Source organism: Corvus moneduloides, chromosome 7 (assembly GCF_009650955.1).
Source record: "Corvus moneduloides isolate bCorMon1 chromosome 7, bCorMon1.pri, whole genome shotgun sequence".
Classification (NCBI taxonomy): Eukaryota; Metazoa; Chordata; class Aves; order Passeriformes; family Corvidae; genus Corvus; species Corvus moneduloides.
Window position 1 is genome coordinate 29,134,146 of NC_045482.1, and position 21,131 is coordinate 29,155,276.

The 21,131-nt window shown below is 40.4% G+C and overlaps 1 protein-coding gene across 2 annotated transcripts; it reads right to left on the reverse strand.

Moving 5' to 3' along the window:
* Positions 1-6: 6 nt before the first annotated feature.
* Positions 7-20,700, reverse strand: HACD2 (3-hydroxyacyl-CoA dehydratase 2). 2 transcript variants are annotated; one of them, XM_032114191.1, is made up of 7 exons: positions 20,553-20,700; positions 14,513-14,630; positions 14,196-14,214; positions 11,385-11,473; positions 5,257-5,378; positions 4,416-4,594; positions 7-3,727 (listed from the first exon to the last, which is right to left on the reverse strand). In XM_032114191.1, exons 1-7 carry the CDS (start codon positions 20,681-20,683, stop codon positions 3,645-3,647), a joined length of 741 nt encoding a protein of 246 aa, XP_031970082.1. In that variant the 5' UTR covers positions 20,684-20,700; the 3' UTR covers positions 7-3,644. The 2 variants fall into 2 exon arrangements, with proteins under 2 accessions (XP_031970082.1, XP_031970083.1); XM_032114192.1 differs by lacking the exons at positions 14,196-14,214; positions 20,553-20,700 and having other exon boundaries at positions 14,513-14,592.
* Between the last annotated feature and the right edge of the window lie 431 nt (positions 20,701-21,131).

Genomic DNA, 21,131 nt, shown 5'->3' on the forward strand with positions numbered 1-21,131 from the left:
ATAATCTTAGTGAATCAGACTTATAAAATTACAATTTTATTCTTCACAACATAGAAAAAAATACAAAAATGACTGTATATAGTTTTCACCCAAGTTTCACTGACATATACATCAAAATACATGATGTATACTCATGAAAATTTTAAGCTGAAAGATAGGTTTTAAAATGACACTGCAGATTGGTCCACACAAATGCCAACCTTCAGAATGTTAAGAAAAAACCCTCTGATTAAAAACATCACATTGTGAAAAATTACAATTTACTTGCACCGTGACCTGCATCTTACTGTAATTTACAATATGAACATTTCTACAATTCCAGTTGTAAGCTACACACTGGTGAAAACCTTGGTCTTTTGGAGGGTAGTGACTAACTCAGAGCTGGCATGGTAGAACATAAAGTGTTGTCAACTGAACCAGTGCACACAACAGAGAGTACTGAAGCAGGGAAGGCCTGCTGGTTTGGATATGCTGATAGAGAACATGCAAGCCAAGTAAACAGTCTGTGGGGAAAATAAAACCCTCTGCATTTGTGACACAGTACCAGTCAAAGCTTCTGTTACAGAGTTCACAGAAACCACTTTACAATTTCAGTGACAGATGAGGAGAAACTACTTCTTTTATGAGGAGGAGAAACCCACGTGTCAGCAAAGTCAGTATTAGGGAACAACCTGAACAGTATTAAGGCATCGCACAGTTCTCTCTCAAGATCACCTTCCAGTGATTTCCACAGAAGGTAAACTTGAAAAAGCACTGCAAGATGAAGCACTGAATTTTTGTACACAGTAACTGCAAGTTCATATTTCAGACTATAATTTATAAATCAACTTTACTGGTATGAATTCTTACTGTGAAAGCAATTTCTTTTCCTTTTGAAAGGAAAAGTAACTCCACTTTCTTTTAAAAGACTGTAGTTTATTTGCATTTGTGTGATAAATCAGTATTTTCAATTAAATATTCCACAATAAAGCCTATTCAGTAAAGGCGTTGGTTGTACAAGCTTTCTCCCTGCTGGCAGCTTGCTCTGCTTTTCCATGGTGCCAGTGCTATCCACTGTAGATCTGTACTGTACCTTTCTCATCAACAGAGCCAGGAGTTTGTTTCATGTAGGAGTATTACACAGCCATTTTTTTCCTCCAAATTGGACCAACAAATTTGAAACCAAATCTTTTATTTGGGCACAGAAATCAAATTAAAAAAAGTTCAGGAGTTGAGCATTGACAATATCCAGCAACCTAAGTACATCAGGAAATCAGATCTTTCAGATGACATCCTTCAGAAATATTGACATTAACTTCTTTAATAGCAAGTATAAGCAAAAGGAGATGTTTTGTTCAGAGGCTGAAGTTTACACTTTCAAACAATGAGTTCAGAATAATATAACATTTCTCAGATCACTACAACAAAGCACATAAGCTAATACAGAAATGAATTGAATTGTTGCATCTTTGAATCCAAAACATTTTGAGGTTGTATATGGCCACAGTAATAGAATCACAGAATTGTTTGGGTTGGAAAAGACCTCTAAGATTGAGTCCAACCATTATCCTAACACTGCAAAATCCCACTAAACCATGTCCCTAAGCACTACCTCTACAGCTCTTTTAAATACCTTCAGGGATGGTGACTCTACCACTTCCCTGGGCAGCTTGTTCCAATGCTTGACAAGCCTTTCCATGAAGAAATTTTTCTTAATATCCAATTTAGTCCTTCCTTGGCACAACATGAGGCAGTATTCTCTAGTCCTATTGCTTGTAACTTGGGAGAAAAGACCAACACCCAACTTGCTACAACCTCCTGTATTTTTTAATCCAGTCAATAATTGGCTCCAAAATGTTGACAATAGAAGCAAAGATTATTATTGTCTCTTAGCCTCTCTCTGCTTGTAATAGTCGTATTTGTGTTGAACACAAAAGGCTCTATACAGTGAGAGTTAGGAAAATTCAGTCCTTTTGATGAAGCCAAAGAAAATTACTGAAAAATGCCAAGTTTTTTTTTTTTTAAATACAGCTCTGACAAGCATCAACCTAAATAATTGTAAATCCATCTCTTCCCAAGTGCTATAACAGAGAGCCTGTGTCCTCAGTACTTCCTGGCTGTGCTTAGGGAGAGCTGGGATGTGTCAAACACAACTGGGCCATGTCCAGGGGAGGTGCTGGCAGGCACAGCACGAGGCAGCACTGTAAGTAGCACGCACTAAATCATGTAACAAGAGGGAAGCCAGAGAAGCCCATGCAGTCTTGTCTAGTGTCTCTGACTGGGTGCAGACAAGACTATTTGGCCATCAATTCCTAACAGAACAAAGCCATAACCTACATTTCCTTTTGTCTCTGCTTGGATTTCTGTTCATTTCCCTTCTCCCTTTGTTCCTTCCATTCCCCACCTTTTTAGTCCCAATGAAGTTTCTTCTAGACTTGGGGCACAGCTCACACAGCATTAGTGCTTTCTGCCTTACCACAAGGCTTTCTCAGCTCTTTCATTTTCCTTTTACCTTCCCAAGGTAAAAGGAAAGCTGAGAACCCAGAGAAAGCACCTAGGAGAATATAACTTTTTGTGGTCTTCCACTCTTTCCAAAGAACAGATGAGGGTGGCTTGCCCAGTCTGAAAAAGCAGCATGTAACACGTGAGATAATCTGCTTTGCAAGGAGCATCTTACGACTTTGCAACACTTCAGAAGTTGAGTGCCTGGAACTGCCTGCTTGGATGTGCCCGTGATGACCTCAGTCACTTGAGAAAAGTTAGGCTGAGGAACAAGGCCCTCAAACACAGTAGATCATAGCAGACCAAGTAGTCCTCAGCACTGAAGGATGAGTATCACAGACAGTGATTAGAGATGATAAAGTAAAAAAGGGAGAACTGCACCTGTTTCTGGCTGATACCACTAGCAGTGTTACAGTTATTATTAATTTTTTTTTTCCAATACATAAAAAAAGTATTCAGGGATGCAGTACTTGGGGGAGTTTTAATGTTTCAGATAAGAAGTACAGCCTCGGAATTAACATTAGCATTTGGGTAATCAGCTTAAACAAGATCTTCAGAGAACACACCCTGGTCAGACACTGTGCTGTTTAAATTCCTAAACAACCACATTCCCCTCATTTTCTGTAACTGGCTTCTTGTTCTTGTTCCCATCACCTTTTAAATACACAACCTACCTTTCCAAGTTCAAGCACTTTGCCCAGATTACATTCTCCACTGAAGTCTCTGACATTATCCTGAAATATTCCAGAGCATATTGTTTGCTTTCACAGCAATACATACAGTTTCTGGCATGCAGTCAAGCACTTAAAAAAAAGAGGTATCAGTAATATAATCCCAATTCAGGCATTTAGTGGCTACAACTTCATCACTCATACTGCAACCTTCAGGCATTTAGTAATAAATGAAAACCATTTAGCACATCATTTAAGGAAAAGGTTAACTGCCAAGCCATATAAAGTTTAAGTTTTCTGAAGCACTGCAAGCTGAAAATTATTTTAACGTTTGACATCCTGGAATTTCAGTGAAATCAGATTTATTGGTTATTCTTGCTAAATTATTGGTCTTTTACCTCTGACTTATCTTGGTATATTCTTTACAAATGTGCTGGGTATTGAAAAACTGCAGCATTTTGATGTTTGAAAAGTTCTGAAAAAGAGTTGGAATTACTCCGACTTCTTATGTTCTTCAGTGTGGGAGAGTACCTTTCGCCTCTGATGTAGCATATGGAAATACAGCTGAGGGAAGACTGAGGAGAAAACAGACTCAAGTCAATAAAGTGTGAAGCGAGGCCGGCAAGATGCATAGTCACATGGTCAAGGTCACCAATTCTCCATTAGAGGATGTGCTTATCCACTTTTTGCTTAAGTTATCTATTGCCTTTTACACTCTAGAGATGAACTGATGTTGTCCTTAGGCTTCAGGTACTATTTATTTTTTTGCTAGAGCAATCACATTTTTAAATGCAAAATGCCTTATTTACTCTGCATGTAGAAGCAGATCACAAAAGTTGCCTTAACTGCATGCACACAATACAAAGAGAACAGACTGCAAGGAGGAAAAAGTCCTTCCAGGAGAAATGTACAGATTTGTTTGATTTTTTGTAATTCTAGTGTCACTTCTTCAGACTCTAAGGCACTTTATACACACTGGTGCCTCCTTCACCTCTCTCTATCCAGAGCTTTTTCTCCTCTTATTTCTAAGACTATGTTACACAGCATGTTTGCAGAACAACAAAGTAGGGGATGGAAAATACACACACACGAACAGCAAAAGCTGAAATTTCCATGAGATACTAAACCTTTGTGAACCATGCAAAAATTAAACAAGGTCATCAGCAGGCTAAATTAGTTACTTCTATGTACGTTAATCCCACAATTGTTTGTTTTTCCCGGTACAGCTGTTAATACTAAAAAACCTAACAAACTCATACTTACTTGGAATGTAAGAGATCATGACCAGGATCAGGAATGTATAGTAGTCAAATGAAAAATTGTACTTGTTAGGTAAACTAATGGAATACAAGCCAGACTGCCTGACGAAGGGTAATGCAGCATATATTGTGAGTAATTCGCCTGACACTCCCATTGGATACAATACTATAAACAAAGTGTACCTAGAATGAAACATACACAGAAAAAATAAAAAGTTATGGCAAACTCTGACAAATATTTGTTAAATGATATTATGACTATTCAAATTTTGAATTCTCCACTCAGTATTTATTTTTCTTAGCTCTTATTTGGCAAGGTATTAACTTTATTACAAGGTAAGTATTCAAATCAGGAATCACTTGGAAATACTTAAGATTTTATCTGAGAATCTAAAAATTATCTTTAAAACTATTCTACACACACAGACTTTATTATTTTGATTTCTGAAGTCTTTGGTAGAGGTCATTTTACTACTTAAAATGGGGTCAAATATACTTGATGTTAATCAATGAGCTTAAAGAATATATCAAGTGCAACAACTGGATTCAAGAATTACTGCTAAATGTCAGTTTACTTACTGTCATCCCTTACTGTTAAATATCAGTTTCTGACAAACAATCATTTTGTAAATGGAACTGAGTTCAGACAAACTACTCTTTCAGCTTGCAATGCAATAGATTTTTGTAACCCAGAAATCTGCTGGAAAGAAGCTAGGCAGTCACATTCACAAACAGGGCAATTACCTGGAGGCAGAATCTAATTTTTTGCACTGCAACTACTTTACAAGATAAATATCCCTGTCAGATCAGTGCTTTAAAGCTGTGATTTTTATTATGCTACCGACCTGGCCCATTTGATGAGATAAGGGAGATGGTTTAACAAGCTAAACGTGTAAAAAGAGTAACGGATTATCTCGGTGATTGTCCAAGCTACTACAAACAAGAGGACACTGTCTTCAGTTTGTACCTGTGAGAAAGGAAAAAAGCCTTAGTATGAACTCGAGCATTACCAGTTACCCACCAGACCCAAGAAAACCTCACAGAAATCAATTCCTGTGGGTTGCTTTACTGCATCATTTTAGAGATCAGACTCCAAGAATGAGCTTAAAAGCAATATTAGTAACAACAGTAAAAAACCCTTCTTATCATGCTCTGAATTTTTCTAGTTGCTTCAGAATAGCTCTGCTTCATGATCAGGTAACTTAAGCTCTCATACTCTGTGCAAGGTAAATTGGTACAATAAATTCCTGAAATGCTGAGTATAATTCTTAACGCTTCCCATCCCTATAGAGTACCAGCTTCTATTTCAGTCCTACGATTGACTCTTAGTGCAGAAAGAATGGTCTACACTCGATACCTGGTTTACACTTAATATTCTGATACTACTTCACGGTACTTCTGAGTAGAAGCACAGTTTTCCTTTCTCTGGTGAGCAACTGGGTCCTACTTTTGAGCAGCAGCAAAACAGCCAACACCAGATGTCAGGCTGGGAGGAGAGAAGAACGATACTCAGAGTGTCTCACCTCAGGTAAGCTTGACAGGTACCTGATTCACTGTTCCTTGCTCCATTTTCTGCTTATCATAACATTTGTTCCTCTAATGTTACACCCAAGGAATATCATGTTTCACTGCTTTACACCTCTTGGAGCTTTTATGTCAGTCACACATCACTGAACTAGCTGTAACTCCCTCCATATTTTAACCCTGAGATCAGCTCAGCTGGTCTGAGCATGATGCTAAAAATGCCAAGATTGTGGGTTTGATCCCTGTATGGGCCATTCATTTAGGAGCTGGACTCAATGATCCTTGTGGGTCCCTTCCAGCTCAAAATATTCTGTGATAAATTGCCTTTATCTGTGATATTTAGAAGGTTAATCACCAAAAGAATGTATTTTAAAATGAAGAGTTATATCAGATTATGGAGGATCATTATGATGTTCAAGTTCCAGATGGATCAAGTGTATGTGGGGTCACATACCCACAGTACAAACTCTTGAAAGAGCAGACATGATTTTTATACAGCCTTCTCCCTCCTTCCCTCCCCTCTTCAACATAATTCCCAGCTGTATAAGCACCTTGAGCCCATATTCACTGGACCGTGGGAATGAAAAGAGCTCAGCTACAGGGGCCCACATTTTCTCTTTTCCTCTCTTGAAGAAAGAGAAAAGGAAGTCAGGAGATGTGGGTGGTGCACTCTGTTCATCTTGGACAAAGTACAAACCAAGAGAAAAAACAAGGAACAAGAACATACATACATACATACATATATATATATATATATATATATGGACAATCAGAAACTTTTTAATAGGAGGGAACTGATCAACTGATCATATACTTTTGGGTAAAAACACTCATGGGAATTACCCAGAAAAAGCTTTATTACAGACTGGAAAACCCAGAAAAATTTTTTCAGAAATCTTGAGCTATCCTGGAATGTAGAGCTGCTGGTAATCTGTATTGTGCTGTAAATCTATGTTCTGCTGCGTGCAACATTTCAGGTCACTTTCACTGCATTTTGCAGCAGAAGCACCTTATTCTTTTTCCACATTCTGATAATTTGTTTATATATTAATCTCCCTTACATCATCATAAAAGAGCAAATCTATTTTTACACATTGCTGCAGGATCTGGATCCTGTTTGAGGTCTGCTTGATAAGCAAGACTTAGCTCTCAACATGGAAAAGTTAACAGCACTTCCCAGATGCTGCTGTTACAAAAGAGGAATGTGCTTGACAAGCACTCCAGAGCTGCATCTTCTGGTCAAATCAGGAGTAGCAGCTTAGTGATGAGCTTCCCCCTAAACCTGTGAGTCACAGGCTTCAACCTGCACTTTAAATCCCCCTTCTTTCCCTAGTTCTGGAAATCAGTAAAGTCAAAACCCAAAAGTCTGTAGCTTGAAGTAGCATCCAAGGATATGAGCAAGGACAAGAAACTGGGATGCTGACAGTGAATCATATGCATGAAAGTAGAAAATTACAGCAGTTAGAGTCCACCTCTATCATATGACATCTGTAACACTGCCTTTGAGGTCTAATCTCCCCCCATTTCCTTTGTAAAACAGTATTAAAATAATAGTTCACACTATTATGAAACACACAACCCTGTTAGGTCACTTAAAGAATCATTGATTGTGCCTTCATAGCTTGTGTCCCTATTTAAGGAAGAAAGAAGACTGGAAACTGGTGGTTATCATTATAAAGTTTCTTGCACACTCACATAGCTGTCCACCAGTCTGTCACTGTCAGAACTTCTCTCTGAGCACTGACAATTTTTCAGTACTTCAGATAAAGATGACTGAAATGTATATTATAAATCCCCTGAGAACTGATTTACAAAACAATTTCTCAAGAGTCTTATTCTTTTAGCCCCTGCTAATACTGCATTTGCATCATTCCTCCTCCAGGTTGAAGATAAGGCAAATACACAGACCTTCAATAAACCACTAAGGTCAGTCAGTGCTGCCCTGAGAATTCAATTCTTCTTCCACTACTTTTTTTCATGCCAGTCTTTCAAGGAAGGACAAACTACACTTTATTTACATCTTATTTGTCCAGCTCTCTTAATAGGAGTCAATCATACAATAGGCATCAGTTTTTGGCATATGTTTTAAGCCAACATATCAAGGAGGGCCCTGAATATATCTTAGCTTTTTTTCAGTACTGTGAATAGCAGACAATGTTTGTTAAAATATCAAAGAAACCACTGTCTTTTAAGATGCAAGATGAGAACTGGGAGTTGACAAAATAAAGCCTGAGAGGTTTTTAATGTTCTCCTTAAGAATGGAAAGGGAAATTTCTCTACGTTAAGAGTAACAGTTTGACAAATTTGCAGAAAATTTCAGCTAAACACATAATTAAGCAATCCAATGCAGAAGAGCAAAACCAGCAGCACTATGCAAGTATAATGATGGAAAATGTTGGAACAGCACGTCTCTCTCCAAAGAGCTGGTTCTCTGGTACAGTAATTGAAAAATAAAACATAAAATTAAGGGGAAAGAAAGGAAGCTTCACAGTAGGCACAAAGCGCCTGACTATTGTGTTGTATGGCATTGCTCGAATTTTACCTAGATGTAAAGCAGTGATGAGTCAGCCTTTTCAACAGTACTCATTATTCAGAGTTCTGACCCTTCCAGCATGGACTTTTTACTACAACTTAGTCTTAAATATAATAAATTAAGATGTTCTTCCTTCTTGTAGGTAAGTATGCTTTACCACTGATTGAAGATATCAATTCACAACTGCAGATACTGGAGTCCCAATACCAGCTCCACATGCTGTCTGTATATGTTGCTTTCACAGCATCTCTTGACTGTGTGTTCTACAAAGGTTCCTCTAAAACTGTATTACACTTATTTGCAACTCATCTGTAATTGAACCCAATGGGATAAGCAGCAAATGCCTGCTGACACCATTTTTTAACCACCCATCAGAACTGGGTGCAGAATTATTTACCAGAATGGAATTCCACAAAGGCCTGCCATGATGTCACCAGATGATCTCAGTGCTCACACAAATTCAAAAAGACACCTTTTAAACTGAAGGACACTTTCTGTTCTCCTATGCCTACATCCTCCCAGCCCTTCATGCGAGGCTGCTTATTCTCCTCCTTCCTTTGCAGGGGAAACAGTAAAATTCACTGAACTGATTCCTTTCTGATGTAATGGCCAGCAGTGATTACATGCCAGGCCCTCTTCCACAATACCAACAACTGCTCCTACAGTGCAGGCAAGGAGAAGTGTGCAGTGCTTTAACATTTGCCATGCTTTAACATTTGTTGTGAATAGCTTCATATTGAGTTTAACAACACATCAGCACTGAAGTCAACAAAAAGCACAAACGTGTTAGTGGCGAGAAGCATGCTTCAAATCACATCACATTTCCAGAAGTGTATCCTGACAGGAGGGATGCAATACACATTTCTTCTTTCAGCTGTATTATATATGATAACAGTCTGGAAAGCAAGATACTGAACAAGCCTCACTCAAAAAGTTAAAGAGGAAAACTGAGTTTTATTTTACAAGAACCTCATCATGCAACTGCATCGCTTACAAGTTCCATAAAGCTGTGTGACAATTTAATCCTGGCCTTCACCATGGAGCTCACTTGTGCAGACAGCCCTTTAGAGAAAGTAGAACACTTGTGACACTTGCAATACGTCTCCCCAGGTGAGCCTGCAGGCTCCCTGGTTGGGGGAAGGGGAGGGGGCGGAATACAGCCTCTTATTTGATTTATTTGCTCTAAGTCACAGACTTACAGAAACTCATCACAGGATTCCTCATCCTTGCCATTCTTATACCCACTTTCTAAGACATTAAAAAAGCAACACATAATACAGCCTCTCGCAAGACTTTAGCCAGAAGACCACACAAGTGTGGGGAAAAAAATCTGCATGGAGTATTGTTGAAAGAATCCTTGTTAAAAGTCAAATGTTTGGCTAAATTCATTGCTCCCATTTTCTCCCATTTTGTTGGCTTTCTCTGGTGAGAATGTGGGCATAAGCTTCAAAAAAACCTAACCCACAATCATATTACAGGTTTTTCTTTGATGTCTAACAGACAGCACATGGAATAATTCTAATCCATTCAATCTAGCCTTTAATATTTGGGTTACATCAAAACCAGGAGACAATTCATAAAAACAGATTATCACCGTTCTTTATGAAGCACCAGGTATCCCAACATCATATATATAACAAGCAAAACTCCAAGAATATTTATTTTAAAGTATTTTATACATATATATAAAATCCAATGTGTTGAGATTATGGCTTTTTTTTTTTTTGTTCAAAATCTAGTACTGATTCCCGGTGAATTAACAGAGACCAGAGTACATTAATTTGCACCAAAAGGGAAATCCATTAGAAAATAATTATTTCCAAGATTTTATGTTTATTGAGAAAAATAACATTCCTCCACTTTAAGTAGCATGAAACTAAAGCTTCATGTGAACAAGCACCACAATACCAGAAAGGGCTGTTAATTACTAGGAACTACAGCGACTTATGTTACTCTACATGTGCCTGGCTGCTCTGGTAACAGCTTTGGAGGAAGGAAGAGAAAGCAGCTTCCCTCAAGACTTTGTAGTAAGACAAGTTCCTTAAGACATTCTCCATGGCAAGTCACAAGTCACAAATAATCTTATGCATAAAATGACTGTCACTTATTTCAGGCACCCATGCTGACACTGGTACCGAGACTAATTTCTTCCTTTAATGAGAAGAAAACCAGTAAGATTAGTTGGCTAAAGTAACAGCAGAGATGCAGCATATTTGGGCTACTAGAAGGATTCAGATGACATGAGTCAGTCAGCATAACCTCTACCAATTAAAGCATGTCTAGATTTTAAAACAGCTGTCAGGAATAATTTTCAAAAAACATGGCTTCCAAAGGATTCTAAAGAGATCTGCATAGAGTACAGCACTCTTTGGTGTGGTGAGCAGTGAGAAAAAACACACAGCCCCCAAAGACCACCCAAGTTTGGACATAAGAAAGTTGAATGAAGGACAGAGGAGAGATTATCCTGGAGAGTGACAATGGAGAGCATGGAGGCACTGTTGTGCACAAACAACTGAGGGGGAGTTTCAGATGCCACAAAAAGTGAATTGTGTATGCAGGAGGGCAGCGAGATTTCCCTTTTAATTATGGCACTAATGAGATGAACACTAGAAGGCTGTACCAAATTCAGTGTTCTGTGTTACACACTGGAACCTCTTTACCTGTCAGTAAGGACTGCAGAATCTATCCAGGAGCTAGATGTCTCACAGTGAGAGAATTAGACCTCGCTCTGTTTGACCATCAACAAAAGATGACATCAAATCTATTTTTATTTCTTTTGATCCACAGAAATTCAAACGAACAATTTCCCATGTTGGGATACAGACAGAAGACATTTTAAGGACAATAAGACAGCAATCAACACTTGCTTTTCACCATGGATTAATAGTTTTTCTATCAGTTTGTAGCTTGACTTACCTCTTTTACACTATGTGTTACTGCCCATGTCAGGAAAACCCTTGACATCACTTGGAAAGCAGTCAGAACAACAGAAGAGGGAACAATGCCTGGAAGATATTTTGCAATTAGTAAATATTCCTGACTACCACGGTGGGAGGTAGGGATGGGGAAATAAAACACAGCTACACCGAAGTCCAGGTATTTGACATTTCTGGAAGGAAAGCATTTAATTTTTTTTTAATTTGAAAATATGGAGTTAGTTTTTTGGTGTGTTTATACAGCCTAATGCAGTGCAATCCCCTGACAAGACTTTCTGCATCAAAATGTAAACAAAAGTAATTGGTCTTGGTGTAATAACAGCACATTCTTCAATACATGGAACAGCTCAATAGGATGATTTCAATCAAACAGCTTTTGGGATACAAGCTTTCAAACAAACCCTGTTTGATTAAAATATCCAAGTTACTCTTCATTATTGTGATTTAAAAAGCAAAAACAATAAATATGTTTTGCACTGTATATCCCAAAAAAACAGCCAGCAAAAATTATTTTTCAGAAACACTAATCTAGCCCATATTTTGATAGATGCAAAATTTATAATTCCTTCCTGGAAATACAACTCATAAAACACCAAACCAACCAACAAAAAAACCAACCCCACAACAAACAAACCCCAAGCAACAGCTGATGCAGTGGTAGGTACAGAAACAACCTGAAGATCCTCTCAAGGAAGCAGATATCACTGGTTCTCCCAGCAAGTTCTGAGGTGCCAATTAAACTGCCAGTAAAAGGACCCACAGGACACACCCAGGTCTGACAGAGCAGGAATAGCTTTAGACTGCAAGATTACACAAAATTTCTAAACTTTGCATCATAAAGTTTTATTTTCCTCCAACAGCTAAATGATAAAGACAAATGCCAGAGCAGGTCTAGCTCCTAAAATACAGTAAAAAGTTTTTCTAAATCTAATGCAAATCACAAGCAACACAACAGCCTCAGAAAGATGTAGAGAACCAATGAGGAAAATGAAACAGGAAGGAAGAATAAGAAAAGTCAAAAGCAAGTTTCATTTGAATTATTTTCATTCATATGTTTGGCTTCTTTGAGAGTAAAAAGAAAAATCCTACAGACATAGCTCTCTTCAGTTTTACCATGTTTCTTGGTCTCTGGGCTACATATTACCTCCTTTCCAGGTAGAGCTCTGCATTTTTTAAACCTTTGCCACATGTCAAAGTCCTGTTCTCAACCATGCTTCATAGAGACACTTCCCTACCAACCTTCATATTTTGAAGGACTTGCCTCACAGATGCTAACATTTCAGATTCTACTGAAAAGATGTGGAAAGAAAAGTTATGCTGATACACACAGCCATCTGTCACAGATAAGCTCTTCTATTGACAGAGAATTACAGTTCTAGTTAGAGCAATTAGTTCAGCAGGGGCAAAGGAATCTGCAAGTTTCCTGTTTCTCCTTGCATAGAAACTTTCGTTAGAGTCAGTAGGACTACAGCAGACAGCAGCAGTGCATCCAGCTGTGCAAAACCCCCTCATTTTATTTAGCTGACAAACATTTCCATTAACAGGAAAAAAATATAATCCATGGCCAGTTATGAGAAAATAACTCCTTTGCAAAAGAGCTTTGTTAGGGAAAGCAATGATAGAATAATAATGGTATAAAATGTTGCCACATTCCCCTAATGGGCTCTTTTCACTAATATTAAATTGTGCTCTTAAGGATAACATGGGCTAAATGGATCCACACAGCAAATCAGCTGAGCCAGAATTATTAGTTTTGCACACAGGCAGGCTGTATAATCATCTTACTTGCTGTTCTGCATCAGCCTGGAAGGTGAAACACAGGACTTCCTCTTGCTACTCACTGATCTGTATGGGCACAGACACCCAAATGTGAAGAAATGATAATCCAATTACACTTTTTACATACTTAGATTTAGTACTAGTAAACACTGGTGTCTGCATACCAGTTTAGGTCAAGAAAATAGCAGAGCATTATGAATTTAGGATGGTAAAAACAGCATTTTATCTGCAAGGTTTTCTGTCCAGTGTTCCAAGATTTAACTTTCCCTTCTTGCCACTTGTTAAATAAGACCTTAAAGTTGGCACGTTTTAATATTAATTTTTGACAATTTTTTTTTAGAAGTATGGTTTATTCTGGAAAAAACCCGTAATTGAGATTTAGTAAAATAAAACAGCATTGGAAGGACTGCCTTGGCAACACAGGTAAATAGATGATACACACAAGCCTTTACATTAATTGGAGGTGTATATGATCATTCATTTCTTGGGATGATCTGTGCACAGTTTACAAACTGCCTTTTTAAGGCGTGTTCAGAGTAACTGGATGATTCAGGAGGGTCAGAACTACTTCATCAACGACAGAACCAGACTGCCCTCTGCTGACACATTCCTGTGCACGAGTTTGAGCTCTCCCCACTGCCTCGCTTGGTTATTAAAACACCCCACAGGAATTCACTATGAACCTACAATCTAATGCCCCCTCTAGTACGGGGACTGTCTGGATGATGATGAAAAACAGCAAGTTTGGAGTTGCAGCTTTAGGAACCTCAATGCCTTCTTACTCTTTAAATAGTGGCTAGTGAACATTCAGATAGGAGCTGAAGCACAGTTTTACTGTTTTGTGACTTCTCAAATTAGGGAGTAGAAAACTGGAATGTATTTCAAACAAAAATTAGTAAGTTATGCAAGAATTAAATTTGGCAATTCACAGACTGTAACATTTTTCTTGCTAATATATTGCTAAAAGTGCAGTCTTCTATAAAAATAATAAACTGAAAATTTGCAAGCTTACCAAGTGCACAGTGCAGAATCTAGAACAAAAAGAAAAATTCAAATCACTAACATTTCAAATTAAGCAATTCAGACACACATTTAGTTCTGTTACAAGAGCTTAAGATTCAGTATTTGCATTTCAATGATTAACATTTAGCTCTGCTGCCCAAGCTAAACAGCAGACAGTAAAACTCCCTCACCACTTGCTAAAAGGAAAATTCAGCTTTTGTGCGAGATGTTCAGTAGAATTAAAGTAAATGTAAGAAATACAACAATACATGAATACAAGATATTCATGCAAATATTCATAATGCCAGGGAATAGGACTACACCCACCTCAAGCAAAGCTCCAGTCTGGAAGAATTTCAGGGGCTTTTCTATTGAATAGTAAAGGCTGTGGTAGCTGCCTTTAGCCAGATATGCCCGAACTAGACCAACTGCAATAACAAGCCACCTGAAAGAGAAAAAAGGAGACATCAAGCAAAGCATAAATACAAAGAAATCTTTAATCCCTCTTTCGATATCTGAGAAAGCTACAGGCAGAACTGTCCTGAAATACACTAATTCTACAACACTGGAAATGTTAAATACTTGCACCTTCTACTAATTTATCCAAATGAAAGATGATGCATTTTTAAGCATTTTTCAGCACCAGTGTGGTACCAGTATCTCTAATGTCTCAGTTTATTTTTCAGTGTGCCCTATTTAATTTAGTTATGGAATGTTTTCATGGCAGATTGGCATCACATTTTGTTTACTTTAAGCAGAAAACCCTGGACAGCTAGTCAGAGATCTCTTACCAACTTACAGCAGTGTGACATAAGATTCAGAAGGCATTGATTTTAACATTTCAGTTCAAAGTAAACCCCTAGACTTTATGAGAAGTCATCCAGCTTAGTTGGTAGCATACATCACATGAGAAATAGTTACAGATAAATAACTGCAAGGAAACTGAGCCTGCTAAAGCCTTGAAGGCAGCATGGCCATTCACATCCCAGTTTTCCTTTTTAACCAACAAATCAGTCTAAGCCTGTGTAAGTAGTGCCCATATAACTGCAACTGTACGTGAACAATGTGACCTGTTAGCCCTGCTGATTTTCCCCTCAGGTAAATTATACAAACCTAAATATTTTTGTTCCTCGCTGATGAAACTTTCACTACCACAGCTGTCCAGAGCTGGTGCTTGCCCACAACATCAGAAATTCTTCAGTCAAGTCTATGACAAGCCACAAACCCAAGGTGAGTTATCAACCCTGGTCAAACAGTCTTTCATTTGAAAGTAGCACCTTTAGTTACCTTGAGTTTCAAATTGCTTTTGGCAAACATGGGGAGAAGGGGTGGGCTGGTTGGTCAAGGAGAATCCTTAACGAGGGCTCCCAAACTTTTCACTGACAGGCTCATCCTGGCTGTCTCACTCTCAGCTACTCTTAATGCCATCCTACTTTACCTCCATCTCCCTCCAAACCCCTCGTGTAAATCACTGTGTCCCTGCTAACAATTCACCTCAGTGTGTAGTCATGTAGCAAGCCCACTAACTATGCAATAGTTTTTACCCTTTGGAAAAATGTGTGTAGCTGTGGTTTTGTAACAGGGATGATGAAGAAATTCCCTTCATTTACAGCATATTAGAGTCTTAGAAGTACCACATTAGCTTGGGTATTGCAAAGTATGTGCACATATTATCTCAAATGTAGTAATTGTTTGAAATACAGTGAAGTTCAGATTTTTCAACAATAAGTAATTCTGGCATCCAAGTTTGTGTTTGCAACAAAATCTATTAGCAGAACTGAAGGAAAGCTAATTAATTTCTGCATCAACTTCTCGAAGACAAGAACCAAAGAAAAGCAGGGGGAGTAGGGAAGATAAACAGGAGAGAAACAAGCCCTCCCTTTTTTTCAGAGTGACAAGTTATTTCAGTTAAAGCTGTCTTGTGAAACCAAAGGACAAACATTTGCCAAGTAATTGCTGTTTACAAAGAATTAATCAGATTCCTTTTGTATTTGGACTTCAGTGTAGAATAAACCAGTAAGCACTACAGCATTAGTGATTCTCCCCTGCAACACCTACTGCTTCTTCTTTGGAACAGGAAATCAGAGCAGGTTGACACTGTCTTGTTCTTATCTGTTGAGTTTCTCTGTTTTTCCTGATCTTCCATGTCTGTTGAGAAACTCTGCTGAATTGAGCAACTTCTCCAGTTGCACAAGATGCCAGTTCTTGGTTGCGCCTGCCAACTGTTCTCACCTGAACTGAGACTGGTAAATCCCATGGCTTCCAGAGGAACTCCAGCCTTTTGCTCACCTCCACCCTCGTGCCAGATCACTGACTCCAGCAAGACTGTACTTTTCATTCCATTTACTATCCTTCAAAAAGCATTTGATACAGATCAGAGCATTAATCCACACAAAATGAAAAGCTGAGCCTAGCTAGTGCTGAAGCTTTTAGTACCTCTGTCCTGCTTCTGTGATTTCTTAAACAGTTCTTCATCCTCTAAGACTAGAGAAAGTGGAACAGGAGAAGGTGAAACCAAGGAGTATCAGCTGAAAATGGAACTTGGCAAGAAGGTTAAAAGGGCAGCAAAAGGCACCACTGTCTCATGAAAGCTAAGCTTTCTCTGACCTACGCACTGAACTCTACCTGATAGCCCAGCTGGAGTTACATTTCATTAAATTACTGCTGTGCTGTCGGTAAACTCCAAACTGGACTATTACATTCCTTGATTAATCCAGAATAAGAAAAATGAATACTGCACACACTGAGTTTTTTTACTTTCAGTTGGTCAGACTTGATAGACAAGCTTCGTGCTCGGGTCCTTAGGTTAACTCCCTTGACTCTCTCACAGGTCACAAAAAGGCATGCTCTTATGCAAAGTTTACCGAGGTTCTGCAACATTTATGCAAGAGAATACAGCAGAGCTATGCAGTGAGTGCATCTGCAAGGAAGAAGTGTACTTTGACTCTCAACAACCACTCACTGAAGACATGGACAATGAAACTCATAACCCAGAACACTCTTTGCTGACACTGATTAACATAAATCCTTGCAAATTCAAGAGCTATTACATTACCATTGATCTCGAGTGAAATCCTTTTTAAATGCATTGTTTATACCACCAGCAGCTACTTATACCCAGAAGTACTAGTCAGTTACAGCACTTGACTAAAAATAAGAAACATAATCCCCTTTTAAAGCAGCTTATCTAACATTTACACTCAGCTCTAACAACATGCCCTCTCTCCCCACCCAGCCCTATTTAGTGATTTTGGTCAAACACAGTTTTTAGGAAAAATAATTTCTATGCTGCATCTATGCCTCCAGAATGAGCTTCCCATGCCAGGTCAGGCATGACTATACAGCTTCACACTGTGATGGGAAAAGTCTGGCTGAACAAAAGAGAAGCAAGATGCAGGGCTTTCTGCAGCTTAATGCTTTGAACCGTGGGCAATAAAACCTGAGCAAGTACAGCTGAGAACCAGCTGCAGCACTGGTTATTCCCCGTTGTGCCATGTTGATCCCATTTCTGAAAGAAATCACCCAGACATGAACCAAATGGTAAGTGCATGCAGCTCCAGTCAGGGATCCACAGGCGCACAAGCTTTTTCTACTGTTGTGCTCTTGTAAAAACCACTGTATTACTAGGAATCCACACACTACATGCACTGCAGCATAAAACTAGAAGTAAGATCTATTATTTTTGGAATCAGTTGTCTTTTCTTTAGCTAAGTCAAGATAAATGCAAAGTAGATACAGTAGCTATGCTGAGATTTTTCAACTGTTACTTGATCCATTTTAAATAAAGTTAATAGTTAAGGCAACTATGGTTTTAAAACATTTACTTTAGTACCTATTTATTGAACAAAATTATTGCTGTGTGCTTCTGTTTATAAGCCTTTTGCAAACCAAACAGACCACTTCAAAAAAATCCCCCGTGCTTTTACAGCATCACTTCATCATCTGGGCACCTTGAATTTTTTTGTTTTTTTCTTTCCACAATTCTCTTTCCAAGGCAGTGCAGTCTGAGAAACTAAGTCTGAGCACTCTGACTGACATGGGGTCAGTAAATAATCACTGCCACCAGCTGTGTATCAATCTTTTGATCTTTTCATCTGAACAACTGAGCTTCCATCAACCAGCTCCAGAAAAACTACCTTTTTAAAAGGTTTCATAATAAGAAACAAATTGAGCTTTTTTCCTAAGCTGGACCTTGTATATTACGGAATTTCAGCAGTGTCCAGGGGAAGCGAAACTCCTCATTCATTTGAAGACAAATGAAGTCAGAGCCCTCGGTGACCTACCCCAAAAAAAAAGTGAGAGACAACACAGAGATATCATCATGATCACAGAACTCCTATGGCAACTCCCCAAACTGCAAAAATCATCTATTCACAAACACATCCAGAAAAAAGCAGCTCATATTAGAGCACCATAAATCACATCCCACCCAAGAGCGGAATTTTCTAGGAGGCTTGGTGTAAATCAAGAAAATGGGTAACATCATGATCAAGATTTACATGACAACAGAAAGCCAAATAGAGGTTTATGTTATTTATTTCTGAGCTTCTAGCACTTGAATTTTTTTAGCTTGTTCTTTTGAAAAAAAAGAAATTTCCCACGCTCAGGAGCTTGCCTGCCATGACAAAAAGTTCATGACCATGAAGAAAACTTTCCATTTATACCACAGGTTCCCTCTCAGGTTTTTTAGATCTTTTATGAACACAAGTGAATTGCATATGAGCAGCAAAATAAGCAGGGAAATACTTTTACTACTTTGAAGAGCTCAGAGAGGTGAACTTATTACCACAGTGCAGGGACACCACAACAAAACTGAAAAGCCCTCCTGACTGTCTACAATGTGCTGTATTACTCATGTAATTATTTCTGAAACAACAGATTACTTAAATCAAACTGGTGAGTAATTATCATTGCCCTCTGAGTGAAATACCCTGCAAATATCCTATGGAGCCATAAGCCTGCTTAGTAACATTTCACAGTAACTCAACTGTTGAGTAACAGGTGTACCAAGCACCTCACAAGAACTGAGCTCTCCCTGCTCCCCTACCTTTGTTCCACACAAGTGTAAATATCTTGTAAGCTGAAATAGCATCGTCACCAGGAAAGACAAGAATCTTCATGTCCACCTGCCTTATTGAAGTAAATAGTATCTCTATTAATTCTACACTAACCTTCTCCTCAAACATGACACTATTCTCTTTGCTCAACTCCTCACCCGCCAGGGTTTATCTAGCAGAAAACACGCCCATTGGGATCCATTTTAAAGGCTCTTTTCTCCTCCCACCCAGATATCCTCAATCTTTCAAAAGATGGTGTTATTTGTATCTGGATTCCAATGAGACACCACAGCCACATTAAAAAAAAAAAAAATTAAAAAGTCTACTTTCTCTTGAGAGTTCCCAGCTGTCACTATTTTAATTTTTATGCCCAAGAACATACCTGAGCAGCCCCAATTGGCCCCAGTCTGCACTCTGCAGGGCAAGGGCAGAGCACCAAGCTGGTCCAGGAGCTCACATGTCCCAACAGCAGCCTTCAAGCTCGAATTACAGAGCAGCTCAAGGATTTATAGAGAAATCTTGCAGGGCTCAAGACCTTTGCCTTTAACTATTGCTGTGGATAAATTCCCTGTATTTAGGGTCACCTCTCTACTGAAAACTGCTGGAACCTACACCATAGACATGGTGATGCAAGGAATCTACAGCCACCTGGATGTGACAATTGCTGCAGAGCAAATTAAGGTATCAGTTATAAAACACGGCAGTCCCCAGGGAACACGCACTTGCGCTGCTGTGCAGAACTCCTTCTGGAAGGGGCACGTGAAAGAGGCCAAGCCGCGGACGGGGCCGGGCAGTGCTGAGGGGTCACACTGGGCCAGGAGCTGCTGAGGCCTGGCACAGGCTGGGCAGGGGCCGCACAGGGATCGGCTCCGGGGGACCCCCGGGCACCCAGCCTGGATTATGGTCACAGTGCACGGTGGAGAGCGGGGACAGCGGGAGCCAGCTGTGCCCGTACGTGCAGGAGCCCCCTGCAGCGCGAGGAGCGGCGAGCGAGGGGCCGGCTGTGCGATTTAGCGTTATCCAAAGCGCAAGGCAGGGCCACCGACAGCACGGGGGCACGGGGCACAGCCAAGCGCCCGGACCCGGCAGCCGGGCGGTGCAGCCGCATGGGCTCGGGGCGGACGGGAGCGCGGGCACGGCGGCTGGAGAGGCCGCTGCTCTCCGCCCGGACCCTCAGCCGCCCGGACCCTCAGCCGCCCTGCCCCGCCCCGCCGGACCCACCCGCGGCCGCAGCTCGGCCGAGGGCAGCCCCGCGCCCCGGCGGCGGTCCCGGCCGGAGAGCCCCGCGAGCGGCCCCGCCCGGTCCTTACCCCGCCGTCATCACCACGTTGTAGATAACAAGGTAGCCCGTGGCCAGCGCGCCCGGGCCCTTCCTGCGCCGCGCCTGCTGCCCGCCGTAGCCGTTGTCCGCCCGGCTCCCGCCGCTCCCGGCCGCCGCCATCTCGCGGCTCCCGCGCCCCGCCCGCTGCCGGCGCTCGGCGGGCGCGGGGCGGGACTTCCCCCGGGCCGGGCGGGGACAGCTCCGCGCAGCCGCGGGGACCGCCCGCGCCCCTCGCACCGGGCACGGCCGAGCCGGAGTCGGGGAGCGGTTCCCGCCCGGGGACCTGTTAGCTCGCCTTTTAGGGCTGGTTCAGAACGCCCCTCTATAGGGAGAAATAGGTCTGCCTTGTCCTTAGAGACATTAATAGCGTTAGTTGGTAAGGTTATTTTTGGAATATCTCATAGGTTTTCATTACTTTTATAATATAGTTCAGAGGAGAGAAGACTAAGAGGCGATCTCCATTAATGCACATAAATATCTCAAAGGCGGGTGTCAAGAGGATGGTGCCAGACTTTTCGGTGGGGCTCAGCGACAGGGTGAGGAGCAATGGCCATAAACAAACACAAGA

Bases quoted from the DNA above. Each gene is read 5' to 3' on its own strand.
- HACD2 (XM_032114191.1), bottom strand. From the start codon at position 20,683: ATGGCGGCGGCCGGGAGCGGCGGGAGCCGGGCGGACAACGGCTACGGC. The intron at 14,631-20,552 runs GTAAGGACCGGG...TTTCTCTTTCAG, and splicing joins AACGTGGTGATGACGGCGGG to GTGGCTTGTTATTGCAGTTG. The intron at 5,379-11,384 runs GTAAGTCAAGCT...CCTTTCTCACAG, and splicing joins TAACACATAGTGTAAAAGAG to GTACAAACTGAAGACAGTGT.